Source organism: Podarcis bocagei (assembly GCF_964188305.1).
Source record: "Podarcis bocagei genome assembly, chromosome: 13".
Lineage (NCBI taxonomy): Eukaryota > Metazoa > Chordata > Lepidosauria > Squamata > Lacertidae > Podarcis > Podarcis bocagei.
Window position 1 is genome coordinate 49,289,835 of NC_138138.1, and position 18,892 is coordinate 49,308,726.

Sequence of the window (18,892 nt, forward strand, 5' to 3'; positions counted from 1 at the left end):
ACATATATTAGTTCAAGCCATTTATAGGTTTAATCCAACAGTTCTTCCTGTCATGGCATTTCGATTTGTGATTTGAGCAGATGGGGGGGGGGATAGAGAAAAGTAACATACAAGAAGAATGGGGGGGGGAGATGTAAAGTTCTACCAAACTAACGAATCATTTTTTCTAGTCAGAGTAGACCCATCAGGTAATATTTACTCTGTAGTTTCACTCAAAGCACACCCAACCTCTGAGTGAAACTATAGAATAAATATTACCTGATGGGTTTACTCTAAGTATAAAAAAACACTGCATACAGCTCATGTAACTCTTTATTCAACAATTAATAGTTCAAGCTATTTATAGCTTTAATGGAATGGTTCTTTCTTTGATGGCTTCTTCTAAGCTTCTTTGAAAATGGCATTTTGATCTGTGATTTGTACAGGGAAAAATGTAAAGGAAAAATTGGGATAAAGGTGTAAGGTTGTAGCAAACTAAATCTTATTCCAATAAGATTCATTTTTCTATTCAGAGTATGCACACCAGGTAATATTTGCTCCATCATTTCACTCAAAGAACACTCTTTTTTTCTAAGTAGAAAAACAATTGCATACAGCTTAGAAAGGAAAAACAACAACCACCACATCCCTGTATCCCATGTATCTTACCTGGGGAATCTTGTAGAGACCTAATGTATCAGCCATATGGAAGGAAGTATCACAGCTAAGTCCTCCAATGATGGATATGAGGTTTTTCTTGGTGTCACATTTGTAGTTGGGGACAAATGTCCTCATTTTGAAGAGGAGGTCTAGAGTAGTACGGTAGGTCATCGTTGCATCATAATAGCTGTCATAGATGTGGAAGCCAAGTGTGACATTGTGCAAAATGCTGCGGTTCTCATTTATTTCTTTCACAGCAAATGCCAAGGCAAGGACATGTTGGTAGAATTTGGTCACCACACTGCAAATATAGTATAGGAATTACAAAAATTAATATACCGCAATACTGTACACCGTTCTTTTTCAAATTACCGGTAATTGATACTGAAATGAGTTCATTTTATTTCTTATCAATGCATCTAAGCTAATAAACAACATGCAGACCAATGAATATTGATGAGTGATCAGGACATTGCTGTATCAAATGTGTTTTGAAGGAATGTTATGGGCATGGAAGATTCTTACGCTGAAATATCGAACAGGTTCTGTGTTGGGTGTTCGTTGAACAAAATTTCATGGGAAATATAATAGATATGAGAAACAATTCCACCAATGATGATGTCCCCTTGCTGGTACCACTCATGTGGAACAGGAATGGGATCATTCACAGGACACCTGGAAGTATTAGAAGGATTAGAAGCATGAGGTATTAGAAACAGCAACAACAATAGCAGCAACATCCTGGCAGCCATGCTTCCTTCTGAACAAAGACTCTTTTGTGTTCACCCATCCTAGCTGCCTTAGAAAAGGCTACATTGCATGAGGCATGTCTCTGTTAACCCAGCCCTATAATAAAGAGTGTGCTGCATTTAATCAAAGTGTAACAGATGCATTCTTTGAATACAATCAGTGATTTCAAAATCAGAAATTTAATTTCTAGAGCCCTGACTGCCTCTGGCCCCTACCCCATGTCTCAGTACACAGGGTTAGTTATAACCACTTTCAGCCTTGCTTGTTGTTTTCTAGCTGCTTCTGGGAAGCATCTGGAGGTTTGACCTGGTGAAGAAATTGCTGTGATTTGGGTAATTGCTGGGGACGATTATGAATGACTTTTCAGAGTTTGGATTCTGAGTGGCTCTTTGGCTTTTTTACTCACAGTTCTCCTCCTTAGAGGCAGAAAAGTTGAGCGAATGACTTTTCCATGGCAAACGAAGGACAGAAAACTCAGAGTGAAGTCATTACTAAATTTTGAGATAAAGGCCATTTCCCAACTCTGTTTCTCTCCAAGCGAATGGGAATCAAGACTACAATATACAGTTAAGGTGTTATTTTTTTAAGTAGCTTGACTCACTTGCTGAACTGGAGGGATGGCAAACCTTTCAGCGTGAGGTCTGAATTCCCTTCTGAGTAACCATCTGAAGGCCAATTGCTGGGGTGGGTGGAACCAGAGGTAAAAATGGGCAGAATACCTAAAGCAATTTTTACTAATTTATAGTGTCTATTTTTTACGCTCTCTCTCACACACTCCTCCGTATTCCCATTCAAATCATCAGGAGACATCATCACTGTTCAATGATACATTCCAGGCAGGCAAAAACGCATTCTCCACCAAAAGTCCCTATATGGTCTCTAACAAAGTGCACAATGCTGGCACTCTAAACTCACTGAAGTGTTGTTTTCTCTAGGTTTTCAGCAAGATAAAGCTGATCCATATGTATTTGTCAAAGAGGAAGGGCAAAAGAAGCTGTTTTGTTTATACTTTTAATCAAAGATTATCGTCACCAATTGGTTGTACCCCCTATGAAAAGATGTTTGGCAAGAAACCATTCATCAAGCACATGGGATTTTTTGGTTCTGACATGTGGGTTCATACACCACAAAGCTCCAAAGTTAGGCAAACGTGGTTTGCATGGTATCTTTCTATGATATCAGAAAGGTTCTTACAGAGGAACAAAGGAACAGGAAACCATTAACGTCACATCCGTCTCCCATCCGGTGAGACTTCCAGCAGTATGGAAGGTGTCTGGATTGTAAACAGAGTCTTGTGACTAAGCAGCTGCTCAGTGACAAACAGAAACTAACAATGAAACAGGGGGACAGTGCTGTGGGCCAGACACACACTTTAAGCACTGCACACAGTTCTCCCTCCCCCATAGGAGCCAACTCCAGGGAGCTGTGGGTGTTTGAACACCCAAAATAATATAATTGTGAGGGTCTGGCATCCACAAAATCAATAAAGAAAGTGAGATAAGGAGTTCAGGTCTGCACATCACAGCCCACCAGCAAGGCATCCTTTCCCTGGGAGTAGGGCTCTGGTGTGAAGTTAGAGTCTCCCTGCCTCTGAGTTCCAGTCCCTCCATGGAGAAAAGGGTGACTCACTGGCTGCATGATGTTGCACGCCCATGTGTGGCAGCGGGCACCCACAATCCTGAGGGCGAGATGGTGCCTGCCCTCCCATGCTGTATTTAAACCACTCCCTACCTATTGACATTAGGTATTGCACAGTGTACCCTGGAGACAAATGGAGAAAAAATAAACAGTGCTCTGGAGTTGAAAATGGCCACAACTTTTTTGATTATGAATATAGGTAGACTTAGGTATTGTCTGTGTGTCCTGAGTCAGCCTCCTGGTTGAAGGTTGATGTTGAACAGGGTCATGTCTGGGTTAGAGTCAAGAGACTGATCTACTAAGCTGCCCCCCATCCACCATTTAAAGTTCTATGGCCCATCAGCTCCCTAGCTGGGATTCAGGACATAATCTTCCATCCAGACCACTTTACTGGAGCACTCTGTGTTATCACACCTGCTTAAAAAGTGTAATGAACCATCTCATTCCCCCACCCCTGGGCTCTGCCTATCAACGTTAGGCATTCACAATAACTGTGAATCTCACAAAAATGTTACAAAATGTTCCAGTCATAACTGATGCTGCTATTATTATAATAGCTAAAAATCTAGATAGGCATATCTCCTGCTGTAACTGAATGGATTGAGGAAATTTGGTCCTTAGTAACTATGATTAAACTAATTTTACAAAAGAATACCTATAAATCAGGCTAAGATATTGTTTGGCATCCATCTGTCTCAAGAAACAATTGAGTGCACTTCCAGAGGTAAGGTCAAACCACTGTGTTAGCAGTACCAAATTTTCCTCTGTGGGGCACAAGCCTGGGCAGTGTATGTGGAGGTCCTGGGCTTCCCAGATGACAGGAACCCCTCCCTCTCAGCCTCACTTATGGGGCCCAAAGAAAGGCAGAGCAATCGGTTTGGCACCAGCTTGACTGCAGAAGATGCAAGAAGGAGGCATACAAGGCAACAATCCAAGCATTTTGGGGACTCCAGTTTGGATTTTGTAGGGTTTACTCCATAGCCTTTTGCAAACTTAAAACTAAATGCTATAATTAACAAAACAACATAGTACAATAAGATCAGCATGGAGTTTTGTGACACCTTAAAAGGCTGACCAAAACCAGAATACACATCTTCTGGGGCCATGCTTCCGTGAGATTTATGTGACCCATTCAAGAGCACGGCACTCCAAAACACACATTTTGAGATGCCATGGTCTTGTGTGGTTTTGGTGCTATGCTTTAATATGACAGCATGCCAGCAAAATGCTTTCCCAATTTAATTGGGAAAGTTGATGGGTGTGCATGTTTTGGAGTGTCCCACCAACTGATACAAAGTAAGCTACAACCCATTAACAAAGAACATTAGAATTAAGCTGACATGAACTTAAAACCAGTGCAACTTGCTCATGCACATTGTGTGTTGTTGTTGTTTTTAAATATAGCTTAATCTTATGGAGTATTTAGTCCAATATCCTGCAAGAGAAGTGGAGTTGAAAACAAAAAATATAGCACTGCTGCTTTGTTTTCCAGAACCAGTGTCTTCACTCTGAGCTTCCTTTTGCTGTTAGCTCACCAAGGGAATATGTTTTTAGGAGCAAAAAAGGGAAAGTGTCACTCAGACTCCAAACTCTGAACAAGTAATTAATACTCCTATTCTGCAATTACTTAAATTGTTGCATCTTTCTCCCACCAGGTTAAACCTCCAGATGGTTTCCTGAAAGAACAAGGAAACAATCAACAAGCAAGCCTGAACATGATAAAAAATAAGCCCATGACCTATGGAGAGAGAATGGAGGGGCTAATGTCAGGCAGGGCTATATCAATTCAATTTATGACATTATACTCTCTGTTACTACTCAAGGAGTGCATTTGTAACACTTTGATTAAATGTAGCTCATAATGTCCCTCATAGAGATGCATTGACTGAGCCAGGCATAATTGAATGTAGCCTCTTTAAACGTAGCTGCTATGGATGCAGACAGCAGAATAAAACTCTGAGACAAGCTAGGCTGCTAGGATGTTGCTGCTATTGGTGATGCTATTTCAAATCACTCCTGTTTCTAATAGCTCTAATTCTACCTGGTGCCCCGGGAATAATCCTTTTCCCGTTCCGCATGAGTGGTACCAGCCAGGTGACCTCATCATTGGTGGGATTGTGTCTCAGAACTGTTACGTTTTCTTTGATGTTTTCTTCAAGGAACACCCATCACAGAACCTGTTTGATGTTTCATCGTAAGAATTTTCCATTCCCCCTCTGGGTTGCCTTTCCCTTTGTGTCATGTCTTTCAGGCAGGAATCCTAAAGGGAGGGCTTGTCTTATCAATGATGTTTCAAAGCTGCAGTGGGAGCCACATTTTGACTGAATGGTGGAATAAAAAAGTTATTAAATCAATATTTCCTCACAGCTCAAAAATAGTTTGAATGATTGACAAGAAACTTTATGTACTCCCGACAGACTCATTCAGTCACCTCCTGAGTCTTCCACAGTCTACTATGTTTGCAGACAGCAAATATGGCTTTTGTTCTCCCATAGTAAAACATGATTTCTATTTTGTAAAGGGATGGGGAAAGAGTCTTCATATTTTTTATTACATTTACTCCAAGGGTATTTGTTGGGAAGAGAAGGGTGAAAATGTAAATAAATAGATAAGGTTACATTGCAGAGAAATAATAATAATAAAAAACTAGAGCTCTATCATACACTGCCCTTCAATATCCCCAAAGCTTCCTTGTTGTTTAAAAGAGTATTATGTTTTACTACCCTCATATTCTAGGTGTTTTAAAGTTTCAGTGTGTGCTGGGTTTTAATTACTTGAAGGATTTTTTTATTTCCATTAAATATTAGGAAAATGTCAGAAAAACATTTCTTCTTTCCTGATCTGAAAAAACTCCCTGGGTTTTAATGCAAGTTCATTAAGTGGGTGTATTTAAGGGTTCTGGAGATTGGTTGAATTGCATTGAGTCAGGTTAGATGGAACAAGTTTGTAAGGACAGGGCATTAGGCCAGGAAAGAGAGAGTAGGCAAAATTTACCGTCAGTAAGAAGATAAATCCAATGCCACCTGACTCCCCTTTGTTTCTGACACCCAAAGGCTCAATGACTGTGTTTAGCTACTGTGGACTACACACGTCAATTCTGTGGTTCTGATGTGCAAGCAATTTTCCTCACCTTACCCCAACTCTCTGCTGAGAAGCAAGCTTCATTGAATTCAATATAACTTTTATATAAGGGTTAACATTGCCACTTTCTCCGTACAGAACATATTTCTTCAGTTAAATGAAGTTCTCACGTACTTAAGGAGATACAGATTAGGGTTTTTTTCCCCTTGATCAACCGAGATGGAAATGTTAAGCAATAGAAGAACAGCAGGTGTGAGAGAGTGCCATACAAAGTAGTAATGCCCTGATCAATCATGGATTTTCTTTGGAGAGCATGGCACTCCCATTTCTTTAAGAACTTGCCATAGTTTGCTGTGGTCGACACAGTCAAAGGCTTTTGCATAGTCAATGAAGCAGAAGTAGATGTATTATTTGATGTATTAATGACAAATAAAATAATTTCAATTTGAAACAGAATGTGTCCAGTATTGCAATATATATATATATATGTATGTAACCAATTTACTTTATTTGCAGTGTGGTGACAAAATTCTATCAGCACGTTCTTGGATTGGCATTTGCTGTGAAAGAAGTCAATGAGAATCCCAATATCCTGCCTAATATCACACTTGGCTTCCACATCTATGACAGCTATTATGATGCAAGGATGACCTACCGTACGACTCTAGACCTCCTCTTCAAAATGAGGACATTTGTTCCCAACTACAAATGTGACACCCAGAAAACCCTCATATCCACCATTGGGGGACTTGGCCATGATACCACCTTCCATATGGCAGACACATTAGGTCTCTATAAGATTCCACAGGTAAGAGGTATGAAGGGGCCAATGGGAATTATTTCTTCATCCTTCTTCATCCTTCTATGGGTTACTTCCATGTTTGTTCTACACAGAGCAGACATATTGGGAAGTATTCTATTCAGTGGTTTTACTCAGAGCAGACTCAACCAAATTAATGGATCTGTTTAAGTCAGGATCAATAATTTAAAATTTAGTTATATAAAAGGCTACATCTTTATCCCATATTCCTTGTACATTTCTTTTTTCTGTTTTATTTCTTGGACTACTGCAATGCGCTATACGTGGGACTACCTTTGAAGGTGACCCGGAAACTACAACTAATCCAGAATGCGGCAGCTAGACTGGTGACTGGGAGCGGCCACCGAGACCATATAACACCGGTCTTGAAAGACCTACATTGGCTCCCAGTACGTTTCTGAGCACAATTCAAAGTGTTGGTGCTGACCTTTAAAGCCCTAAACGGCCTCGGTCCAGTATATCTGAAGGAGCGTCTCCACCCCCATCGTTCTGCCCGGACACTGAGGTCCAGCTCCGAGGACCTTCTGGCGGTTCCCTCACTGCGAGAGGCCAAGTTACAGGGAACCAGGCAGAGGGCCTTCTCGGTAGTGGTGCCCGCCCTGTGGAACGCCCTCCCATCAGATGTAAAAGCGATAAACAACTACCTGACATTCAGAAGACATCTGAAGGCAGCCCTATTCAGGGAAGTTTTTAATATGTGACATTTTAGTGTATTTTTCATCTTTGTTAGAAGCCGCCCAGTGTGGCTGGGGAAACCCAGCCAGATGGGCGGGGTACAATTATTATTATTATTATTATTATTATTATTATTATTATTATTATTATTATTATTATTATTATTATTATTATTATTATTTCTAGGGATGTGAGACTGATCTAGTCACAGCTCAAATCAAAATGTGCAATTAGAAAAAAGAAAGCTTAGAATTTGTTGAAGAAAAAGCCAAATGCTAAAGGATGAATGTTTTCCATATGATTTGAGATTATATTCACATTTTCTTTTAGTTTGCATATGGTTCATTTCCTGCAGTGGAGAGTGATGCAAGTCAAGTTCCTTCTTTTTACCGCATGGTGCCCAATGAAGCCCACCAGTTTCTTGGGATTATCCGCTTGCTTAAGCATTTTGGATGGACGTGGATTGGACTCCTTGCTCTGAATGATAACAGTGGAGAACATTTCTTGCAGATTCTGGAGCCATTGCTTTCTGAAAATGGAATTTGCTCAGCCTTCACACAAAGAATCCCAAAACAACTCCACATTGATAATGTGGATGAAATGCATGATATAGCTTTAAATGTTTATGTGAAAATAAGAGACAATAAAGTCACTACATTTATTGTTTATGGAGAATCTCTAGCAATTACAGCATTGAGAACCATTATATTTCTGTCAGATCCTACAAATAAGAAAAGCACATCATTTATAAAGGTATGGATCTTTACAGCCCAGACTGATTTCGTATCCATGGGTTTTCTTAAATTTTGGGATGTTCTGCTCTTCCAAGGTGCCATTTCCTTCACAATCCACTCACAAAATCTTCTAGCATTCCAAGAGTTTCTTCAGAGCATAAAGCCGCCTTGGACTGAAAGAGATGGTTTTTTCAAGAAATTCTGGAAGCAAGCATTTGACTGTGTATTTCCAAATCTTGATGCGCCAGTGGAGGTCAATGACATGTGTACTGGGGAGGAGAGGTTGCAGAACCTTCCAAGGTCTCTATTTGAAATGTCCATGACTGGTCACAGCTACAGCATTTACAATGGTGTCTATACTGTGGCTCATGCCTTGCAGAACATTTACTCAACTAGATCCAAGCAGAGAGCAATGAGTAGAAGCAAACGATTAAAACTTCAAGATCTGAAACCTTGGCAGGTAATGTTTCCAAAATGAAGATAAACAAAATATATTGTTTTCATGAATAAGTACAGGATCGCTGACATGGGGCTGTGACCAAGCAGCAATGCCGCCTGACAGATGAAGGCAGGGGTTGGCAACCTAAGGCCCATGGGCCACAAGCGGCACACGGGGGTCATTTAATCAGCTCACAAGCTGCCCCTGAACCAAACTGCCCACTCGCCGCCTGATAGTTTAATGAAAGCAGACCGCAGCATTTTGGGGGTACTCACCGGAACTCAGTTCTGGCATGTCTCAGGTAGGTTCAGGAACATCTCAGGTGAGTTTTGACACCTCTCAGACAGATGCCATTGCCATTCTAAGAGAAAGAGGGAGGAGTTCATGGTGAGTTCCGGCACCTCTTATTCTAGAAAAATAGGACTGAAGCAGACTTAATCATACTTTTCATCCACACATGCTGTTAAATGGCATTGCATACCTTAGTCAATGCATTTTTAACTTCTGAAGAGAAAAAAGTTATTATATCTGCATTAGTACAACAGAAGATTTCACATACCCTTGGAACCTAAAATATTTCTGCTTGGTTATATAAAATATGTTGTTCCAGAAAATAATAAAGTAATACTATGCAATTTTATTACTTTTTTGGATAGTAATATTGCTAAAAATGGGGGACAGTAGCATTTCTCCTACTATATCCGAATGGACTGAGAAAATTTGGTGCATAGTAGCTATGATTTCAGTAACTTATGAAAGAATACATATAGACCAACCTAACACATTAATGGGGAAATGGTATTTTTTTGTTATGTTTTGGAATAACAAGTTCATTTATAATGTCTTACACTATGCTCCTTTCATCCTGTTGAAATACCATTTATTTATTATTACTATATTATATTTTGATCCAGAAGTGCTGTTGAAATGTTATTGCAAATCTTATTCACTGAAAAAAGACAAATGTGTGCATTTTAAATAGCATTCATGTTGATAGAAATAATATTATGCATTCATTGAATGCATAATAAAGTCTCCATCTGTTGTGTCAAAATCACTGATTTTTCACACGTGTTCTTTGTTAACTGAAGCTATTTTACTATACCTAAATAAGATTAATAAAGAAGGCTTTCTGTAAATCATGGCATTTTGTTCAAAATCTACATTATATTATTTTCAATTCTACTCTCTTTTCTCTTTTTATTAGCTCCACTCTGTTCTTCATGACATTTCATTTAACAACTCAGCTGGAGAAATTGTATCCTTTACTGATCAAAGAGAAATGGGAGGTGGATTTGACATCATGAATACAGTCACATTCCGAAACAGGTCCTTTATTCGAGTGAAGGTTGGATGGGTTGATTCTGATGCAGTTGATGGAAAAGAATTCATCATTCACGAGGACAAGATCATGTGGCACAATGGTTTTAATCAGGTCTGGAGAGTAGGGTTTTCTTCTGGGCCCCACATTCTCCATATGGGTTATTTAGATTATCCAAAATAACCATTACTATTTCCATTGAAATATTTTGGATAGTGGTAGATGAAACTATGAACATGCCAAACAAATCTATGTTCCCAGTTGAAATGAATTTTAAAATAATATTTACTGTGTACGATAGTGCTCAGGATGATCCAGATAAAATTGATTCATGAGAGAAGAAAGGGTGGTCTCTGTTTCAATAGAAAAGGGGTCATAGGTAGGGTTGGCACACTTTCCCACATTACTGGTGGGAACCACATAATTTTGAGAATTGCCTTTCTCATCACTTGACAGCTGTGTATATTAAAGGTAAGAAGATATTGTGATATGCTCCTCAGCTGAATTCTGATTTAAGAGGCTTCTACAATGGGCCTCTTAAGCCGGTGGGGAAGAGAAGGTTGTCTTTTCAGGTTGACTTGTTTCACTTTCATGGAGTTTTATGACTCAAAGGCAGTGTGAATCAAAAAGGGCTTACCAAATCCTGACAGGTTTAGGAGAGTGATAGGGGCCCTAGTTTAATTCATGCTAAATGTATTGTCTCTTTTTTCTGGTTTCCTAACAAAAATAAGCCAATACCTGTTCTTTATACAAAGCAGTCATCCTATGTAGATATTTATGTGAAGAGAGGTCCACTTTCTTATCTGAAGTTCAGAGGCTGAACATTACTTTCAAATGTTTCTCCCTTCTGAAATGATTTCCTGTTTATTGACAGGTGATGCCTATCTCTGTGTGCAATGACTACTGCCGCCCTGGTAATCAGAAGAAAAGGAAGGAAGGGCAGAAATTTTGCTGCTATGATTGTGTTCCATGTCCAGAAGGGAAGATTTCAAACCAGAATGGTAGACAGGTTTCATTGCACAAGATCATCAAGTATCTGTTGAAAAGAATTTAAATAATATGTTGTGCATATAACCACAATATCCTGCCCAGAGCAGTGTTAATATTTTGTTGCTACTTTCCAGTAGCTTCACATCAAAAACTTCAAAAAGGTAGAAAGCTGATGAAATCCCATGCATGTGGATCCAAAATTAAGCCCCCCCCAAATGATTTCATTCTAGACATAATTTAAGAGAAACTAACAAGTAGTACAATTGTAGAAATGCATATTTGAGAATTATATATGCATATTTGAGAATTATATGGTGGCTGGGACAACCTAGACATCCATCCTGGGTGAAATTAGGCCAGAATTTTAGTCATTATGCTTCAGGTAAGAGAAAGAATGCGGAAAAAGTGCAAGTAGATAAATACGTAGCACTTCGGCGGGAAGGTAAACAGCATTTCCGTGCACTGCTCTGGTGAAGTGGTTTAGACATGCTGGCCACATGACCCGGAAAAACTGTCTGTGGACAAACGTCGGCTCCCTCGGCCAGTAAAGTGAGATGAGAGGTAGCAACCTCAGAGTCGTTTGCAACTGGACTTAACTTTCAGGGGTCCTCTACCTTTACCTTTTTAAGAGGGGATGGCATGGTACTAAGGTTAATATAGCATCATTATTCCAAGCAGCACTTGTTGCTTGAGTGCCATTCTACTTGATGTTGCGGATGCACTCTGCACCCTTCAGAGTTGAACAAGGTTGGACCTCTGTGTTTGGTAAGATAAGCTTCCAGATTCCCAGTAGGTAACTGCATGCGTGTGGGTGCGTGTCAGAGAGAGAGAGAAAGAGAGAGATAGGCAAGATTGGACATGCCTTGTTCCTGTCATTTTATAAAGCCTTTATGGTACATCCCTATTGATGTGGTTCTGCCTAATGGCTTTTCTGCCCACAAAGGCTTTAGAATGCCTAAAAATGGCTACAGCACCAAATGAAAGGCAAATTGTATTCTAGCCTGGATATAATTAAATATGGGAGCAGAATACATTTTTGTCTCAGTTAACTGTCAATGCAAAAAACCAAGGTCCCACTCACTCTGCCATCTGGGTGACATTGGACAAAGACCACCACCTTGCTGGGTGCACAACATGGCTCCTTAAAATACTTTTTAAAAAACTATGTAAGATTCAGCAGAAATGTTATACAGTAGACAAAAGGCACACATGAATTGCTACGTGAGTTTGACTTTATTCTGTTTTTCAGATATGGATGACTGCTTCAGATGCCCAGAAGATCAGTATCCAAATAAGAAGAAAAATGGATGCATCCCCAAAACTATAAGCTTTCTTTCTTATGAGGAACCTTTAGGTATCAGCTTAGCCTTAGTTGCTCTTTCTTTTTCCCTGAACACAGCTTTGGTGCTAGGAACTTTTATTCAACACAAAGACACACCCATTGTCAAAGCCAACAACAGGGATCTCACCTACATTCTCCTCATCGCCCTCCTGCTCTGCTTCCTCTCATCTTTGCTGTTCCTAGGAAAACCTGGGAAAGTGACCTGCCTTCTTCGTCAACCCACTTTTGGCATCGTCTTCTCACTGGCTGTTTCCTGTGTGTTGGCCAAAACCATCACTGTAGTTGCAGCTTTCATGGCCACCAAGCCAGGCTCCAGTATGAGAAAGTGGGTGGGAAAAAGACTGACCAACTCCATTGTCCTTTTCTGTTCCCTCATTCAAGTGATTACTTGTACTGTGTGGTTGATTACTTCTCCTCCATTTCCTGCTCTAGACATGTACTCAGTAATGGAAGAAACCATTGTGCAGTGCAATGAAGGCTCAGTGACCCTGTTTTACTGTGTCCTGGGTTACATGGGCTTCCTGGCCATTGCCAGCTTCATTGTTGCATTTGCAGCTCGCAAATTACCGGACAGTTTTAATGAAGCCAAGTTCATCACCTTCAGCATGTTGCTGTTTTGCAGTGTTTGGCTGTCCTTTATCCCAACATACCTCAGCACCAAAGGAAAATCCATGGTGCTGGTGGAGATCTTCTCCATCTTATCTTCCAGCGCTGGACTATTGGGCTGCATCTTTGCCCCTAAATGCTATACCATTTTGCTGAAGCCTGAGCTGAACCATAGGGAGCAAATAATGAGAAAGAACTGAGAAATACCTTTGTTTTTGTCCTATTGATTTGTTATATATTAAGGGTTTTAGGATATAGGTGGTTACTAAAAATGTCTTCAGAGTGTCCCTTTTTTGCAGGAAGGATTTAAACTCTATTTTCAAGCTATCTTTTCCTTATACAAGATTTGGGTTTCTCTGCCAGCAATAGCCCTGCTCCAGAATGGTGTTTAAATCTGGTGTACTTCTCCCCAGCTTACTTTACATTTAAACCAGACTTTCATGTGTAGGATTGGCCTGTAACTGTCCTTTTCTAGACTACACTTAAAAAAAAAAAATATGTGTAGAAGAATATTCACTGTGTGGATGTAACTTCAGTTGGGCTGTGATCATAGTTTGGGAATTTCTGCTTTGCAGCCCTGAAGAAAATGGCTCCACTCTGGCATTGACTCACACTGGAAAACGGAAAGGCAATTGCCATCTATTTGTGTGCCACAAAGGAGCATAGGCAGCTTGTGATGAGACTTGGGGAAACACACAAATACCAGCCTCTTGTTGCCAAAAGTGCTGATGGGGGAGGGGAAACCACCCTGAGCAACTTATTATCTCAACCTGCAATAATCGAAATCACTATAATTTCCTCACATAATCAAAGCCAGATAGGTTTTTAAGAAGGCACTAAAAAAGTTGAAAAGCAAGACTGGAAATTATTAACATGTGCCATCGAGAGCTGGGAATAGGGGCAAAATATAGGCAATACTTCATCAGTTGCCTTTCTGATTCCCCCACCCCATATTAACAGCCAGACTTGAAATCAAAGTGTTGACAATCTATTAAAGGCACCTGTTTCCAAGAAACTGATTCTCAAAAACAGCTCACAGAGCTCTCTTGTAGAACTGCATTGGCAAAGCCAGGCATCATTCACAGTAGCCAGTTCAAGACAGGAACCTGGTACTGATGGGCACAGGAAGCTCTGCGTTTTTAGTGGCAGAATGTTGTGGCTCTTGGTATTTCTGTTTCTGCAATCGCCTGTTGCATGCAAAGAAGATACTTTGGCATGCCCTGTGAATGATCCACTTCCTGTTCCACATGAGTGGTACCAGCCAGGTGGCCTCATCATCGGTGGGATAGTTTCTCAGATCTATTATGTATTTTATGATGTTTTCTTCGAAGAGCCTCCTTCACAGAAGCTGTTTGATGTTCCACAGTAAGACTGTTTCCCTCTCTACATCTCTCTTAATTTCCTTTCCTTTTGTGTCATGCTTTTTAGATTGCAAGCCTCAGACAAGGTAGCATCACATTGTTGATATTTATCCACTGGTGTGGCAGATTTGTTTATGTGAAGAGAGGGGCAAAGAAATGCTTGAATCAATAAATCTATGAGTCCTCCAATAACCAACTTGATTTAACCTGGGCACTCCTGTTTCTCAGTCACATTCTTAGTATTGTGTATTCTTCCAAACAGCAAACAACAACAACAGCCACATATTCCCTGGAATATACATCCCTCCAAATCCCCTTTCGCGTTTTACTCATGTCCTTTCGATTGCGGAACCTAGGGTTACTTATTTTGTAACTAGTTTAAGACAGTTTGCATTGAAACATTTGAGGCTGTTTCTTGTGGTGGAGAGCCTATTCATTTCTTCTCTGCACAAGATCAGGGATTTCACTTGCAACAACTCTGCTGCCATTAGCCTTTGACTAGGAGCACAAGGTGTCAATCTAATAAAATCTGTTCCTCTGCTCCCACTTCAATTGACCTCCATGTCTTCCTTTCGGGTGTGTTGGTGAACTGTTACTTTAGTTTTAGAAATAGGCGGATGCCACCATTCCTTGCTTGTAGGTTTTGATTGATGGATGGTGTCACGTCTGTTCTGCTGAGAGGGCAGATATCTCTGTGTTGGGAGAGGAGTAGTACCTCTGTTGAGGGACACATCATTCTCCTTCTTTGGTTGTTTGTCAACCTTTGGTCTCCACCCTGCACTCATTTTTCACCTGTGGCTCTTATCAGCTGTCCCCATGCGACAGCCACCATACCCTGGGAATGACTTCAACTGGCTGGCTAAATGAGGTGAGTGTTGCTGATGGGTCTGAAACCCTCTGTGAGTTAGAGACTTCAACTGCTTGTGAAAACAGGCTCCAGCAGATTGAGTGGAAAAGATTGAGTGGGTCCAATGGTCAAGATGGCCGTTTATACACCTGCTGTAGAGGAAAGTGAGGGGCAGACAGGGCTTGTTAAACTGGGGAGAAGAAAAATGCTGATCCTTAACCTCTGCTTCCCTGTGAGATATCTTCAGAAGAAGAAAAGGCTAAGGAGTAAAGCTTATATGAAACTGGAGTGGAGCCCCTAATATTGTTACGCCTTTTATGCCTTCCTGCAACTTCCACAGCCAAACTGATGTTAAATGCATTGCTCTGTTTTCCTTTGTTTTTTGTTGTTTAGTAATTGAAAATTAATAAAAATTATTTAACGAAGTTCAATAACAGCTCTGCTTTCCTTTGGACCACATCAGCAAGGCTGCTGATACAGCAGTTTGGCTTCACCCCAGAGATGCACTCCATTCTCTTGAGACAGACAAAAAATATACATAGGAGACGTTGGGTCTGACAGTTAAGTTTCGCCTTAGTTTCACCAGATAGCACCTCCTAGCACTGTTATGCAGGTCTCAGGTTAGTAAGTTATTTTTGTTACAAATGTTGATTGATTGTGTGGGCAATTGGGAAACCACACTTTAAGTTTTTCTCTCAATTAGCCAAATATGACTTCCTTATCCCACACTGCAATGTGTGTGTGTGTGTGGGGGGGGGGCATTTTCAGCATGATAAAAAAACAAAACACAAGTGAGATTTGAAGCTCTTTAGGAAAGTCAGAAGAAATGCTTCAACCCAGAGGCTATGCAGACCACACAGGGATAAGAAAAAGTCTCTGTGCAGTGGGAGCAGCAAAAACAATCTATTTAAGAGTTTCAAATGCACAGGCTGCTGACCAACCACTGGACTTTGTGGACTGCTGATCCACAAAGCAAAATCTCTGACATACAGAGGCTTGATGTGAAGAAAAGAGTAAACTTCTCAGGGAAGCTGAAATGTGGATTGACTGTATTCATGTTCTGAAATTCTGTAGTAGCATAGATGTTTTGTAGGGACTTCTGTTGTTTTAAAAATCCAGTTGGAAGTGGAAGCAAGAGCAATGAAGAGCAATTGATTGCTTATAATCAAGATTCTTCACCTATGTTAAAATACTGGAGTTTTGTGTGTTTCCTCTAATAACGTTTATGCTTGACCAAGAGTTAAGCAGTGACACTGATGTAGAATAAAATGTCACTATTTTCATCTGAGGAATATTGGAGGGTGTGCAAGTGTCTGAAGCAGCTAACTACAACCAGACTTGCATTCCACGATGGTTTCTGGAATTTAAGTTAGCAAATCAGGAAACTCGGTGTGGTGTTCTCTTTTATTGGATTGAGGTTCATTACAATATAATGACAGGCTGACAAAGGATTTGTACAAAGCAATATTAAGGGGGAAAGAGAACAGAACAAACTGGCATATTGAGCTGAGGAAATCATTACTGTGGGTTGGTTTATGATAAGCAGTTTTAATTCAGTGGGGGAGAGGAAACTTCTGGCCAACTGGTTGCATGTGGCCCTCAAAATGTCTACACACACACACACACACACACACACACACACACACACACACTGTATAGAGAGGTCTTTATTCCCATTCCCTTGAAGGGAAATGGCATTTGGAAATGGCCGTTATCTCAAAATTTAGCCCTCTTTTTTACCCAATGACTTCACTCTGAATTTCTTGATATGTCATTTAGTCACTTTTTATGCCATGGAAAAGTCATTCAGTCACTTTTTATGCCTGTAAAGAGCAGAACTATGAGTAAAAATAGCAAAAGAGCCACTCAGAATGAAAACCCTGAAGAAGTAATTCATAATTCTACCCTGCAATTACCCAAATCATGCCAATTTCTTCACAAGGACAAACCTCCAGATGCTTCCCAGAAGCAGCCAGAAAACAACAAGCAAGCCTGAAAGTGGTTATAACTAACCCCATTTACTGAGAACTGGGGTAGGGGTCAGGAGCAGCATCAATTTCTGATGCTGTAATCTCTGGATGCAGCTCATACTCTTTATTATATGTGTGGGTAAAAGGAGTCATGCATCATCAAATGTAGCTGTTTCTTAGGCAGCTAGAAGGAACAAATATAATAGAGTCTGTGTTCAGAAGGAAGCTTGACTTCCAGGATGTTGATGCTATTGGTGTTGCTTTTTCTAATGCCTTCTGTTTCTAATACCGATAATGCTATCAGGTGCACTGTGAATGTTCCTATTCCTGTTCCACATGAGTGGTACCAGCCAGGTGATCTCATCATTGGTGGAATAGTTTCACATATCTGTTATATTTTCTATGAAGTTTTCTTCAAGGAAAGCCCAACACAGAACCTCTTCGATGTTTCATAGTAAGAATCTTCCATGCTCCTAGCATTCCTCAAAATCACATTTCCTTTTGCCTCATGTCTGTTGCACAAGCGTGCTAAGGAGAGGGACTGTCTTATCACTGGTGTCTGTAAGCTATAATGTGAAACATTTTTTTGGCTGAATGGTGGAATATAAAAAGATACGTATTTCAATTTAAACAATAACTTACTAGCTCACAAGGAATGATTTAAATAATTGACAAAAAATTCTGCTTTTCCACCCTTGAGGGACTCCTCATTTCAGTCACCTACTGTTTTCTTTAAATAATTTTTATTAAAGATTTTCTTCATTTACAAAAGTATGTGCATCATCTCTTTTTTTCAGGCTGTAGAGTTCTTTCTACAGAACAGTTACATTTGATGTGAGACATTGTATACAGAGGAAGGTTGGGGCATAAAAAATAAAAAGTGAGGGACAGTAAGACAGTTGCATTGGTGAACAACTCTTACAGTCAGAGTGCTCTTGTAGAAAGTTCTTCCTGATGTTTACCCAGAATCTCATTTATTGTAACTTGAAGTCATTGTCTTGAGTCCTACCCTCCAAAGCAGGAGAAAACAAGCTTGCTCCATCTTCCATGTGACAGCCCTTGAGATACTGGAAGACGGCTATCATATCTCTTCTGAGTCTCCTCTTTTCCCGGATTTACATACCCAGCTCTTTCAACCGCTCCGCATAATGCTTGGTTTCCAATAATTTCTTTCGGTTTTGATTAATTTGATGAGGAATGTGTCCAGTATCGTGGTTTATTCATTTCTGTAATTCCTTTACTTTATTTGCAGTGTGGTGACCAAATTCTACCAACATGTCCTTGCCTTGGCATTTGCTGTGAAAGAAATAAATGAGAATCCCAACATTTTGCACAATGTCACACTGGGCTTCCACATCTATGATAGCTACTATGATGCAAGGATGACCTACCGCACTACATTAGACCTCCTCTTCAAAATGGGTACATTTATTTCCAACTACAAATGTGACACCCAGAAAACCCTCATATCCATCATTGGAGGACTTGGCTCTGATACCTCCTTACATATGGCTGATATATTAAGTCTCTACAAAATTCCCCAGGTAAGATGTCTGAAGGGGTGCATAGGGATGTTTGTATTCCTACTGACCATATTGGATTTAACCTATACATTGTTTAAACAAATATTTGTTAAATGAAATTTCACATTGCACATTATGAATTCTTTTCACATAACT

At 40.1% G+C, this 18,892-nt stretch overlaps 1 protein-coding gene across 1 annotated transcript; it reads left to right on the forward strand.

Annotated features, from left to right (window-relative positions):
- Positions 1-6,754: 6,754 nt before the first annotated feature.
- On the forward strand, positions 6,755-13,235 carry LOC308571868 (vomeronasal type-2 receptor 26-like; the record flags this gene model as incomplete). Its single annotated transcript, XM_081167478.1, has 5 exons — positions 6,755-6,916; positions 7,934-8,797; positions 9,984-10,211; positions 10,972-11,098; positions 12,337-13,235. The coding sequence occupies 5 exons, from the start codon at positions 6,755-6,757 to the stop codon at positions 13,233-13,235; spliced, it is 2,280 nt and encodes a 759-aa protein (XP_081023604.1).
- Between the last annotated feature and the right edge of the window lie 5,657 nt (positions 13,236-18,892).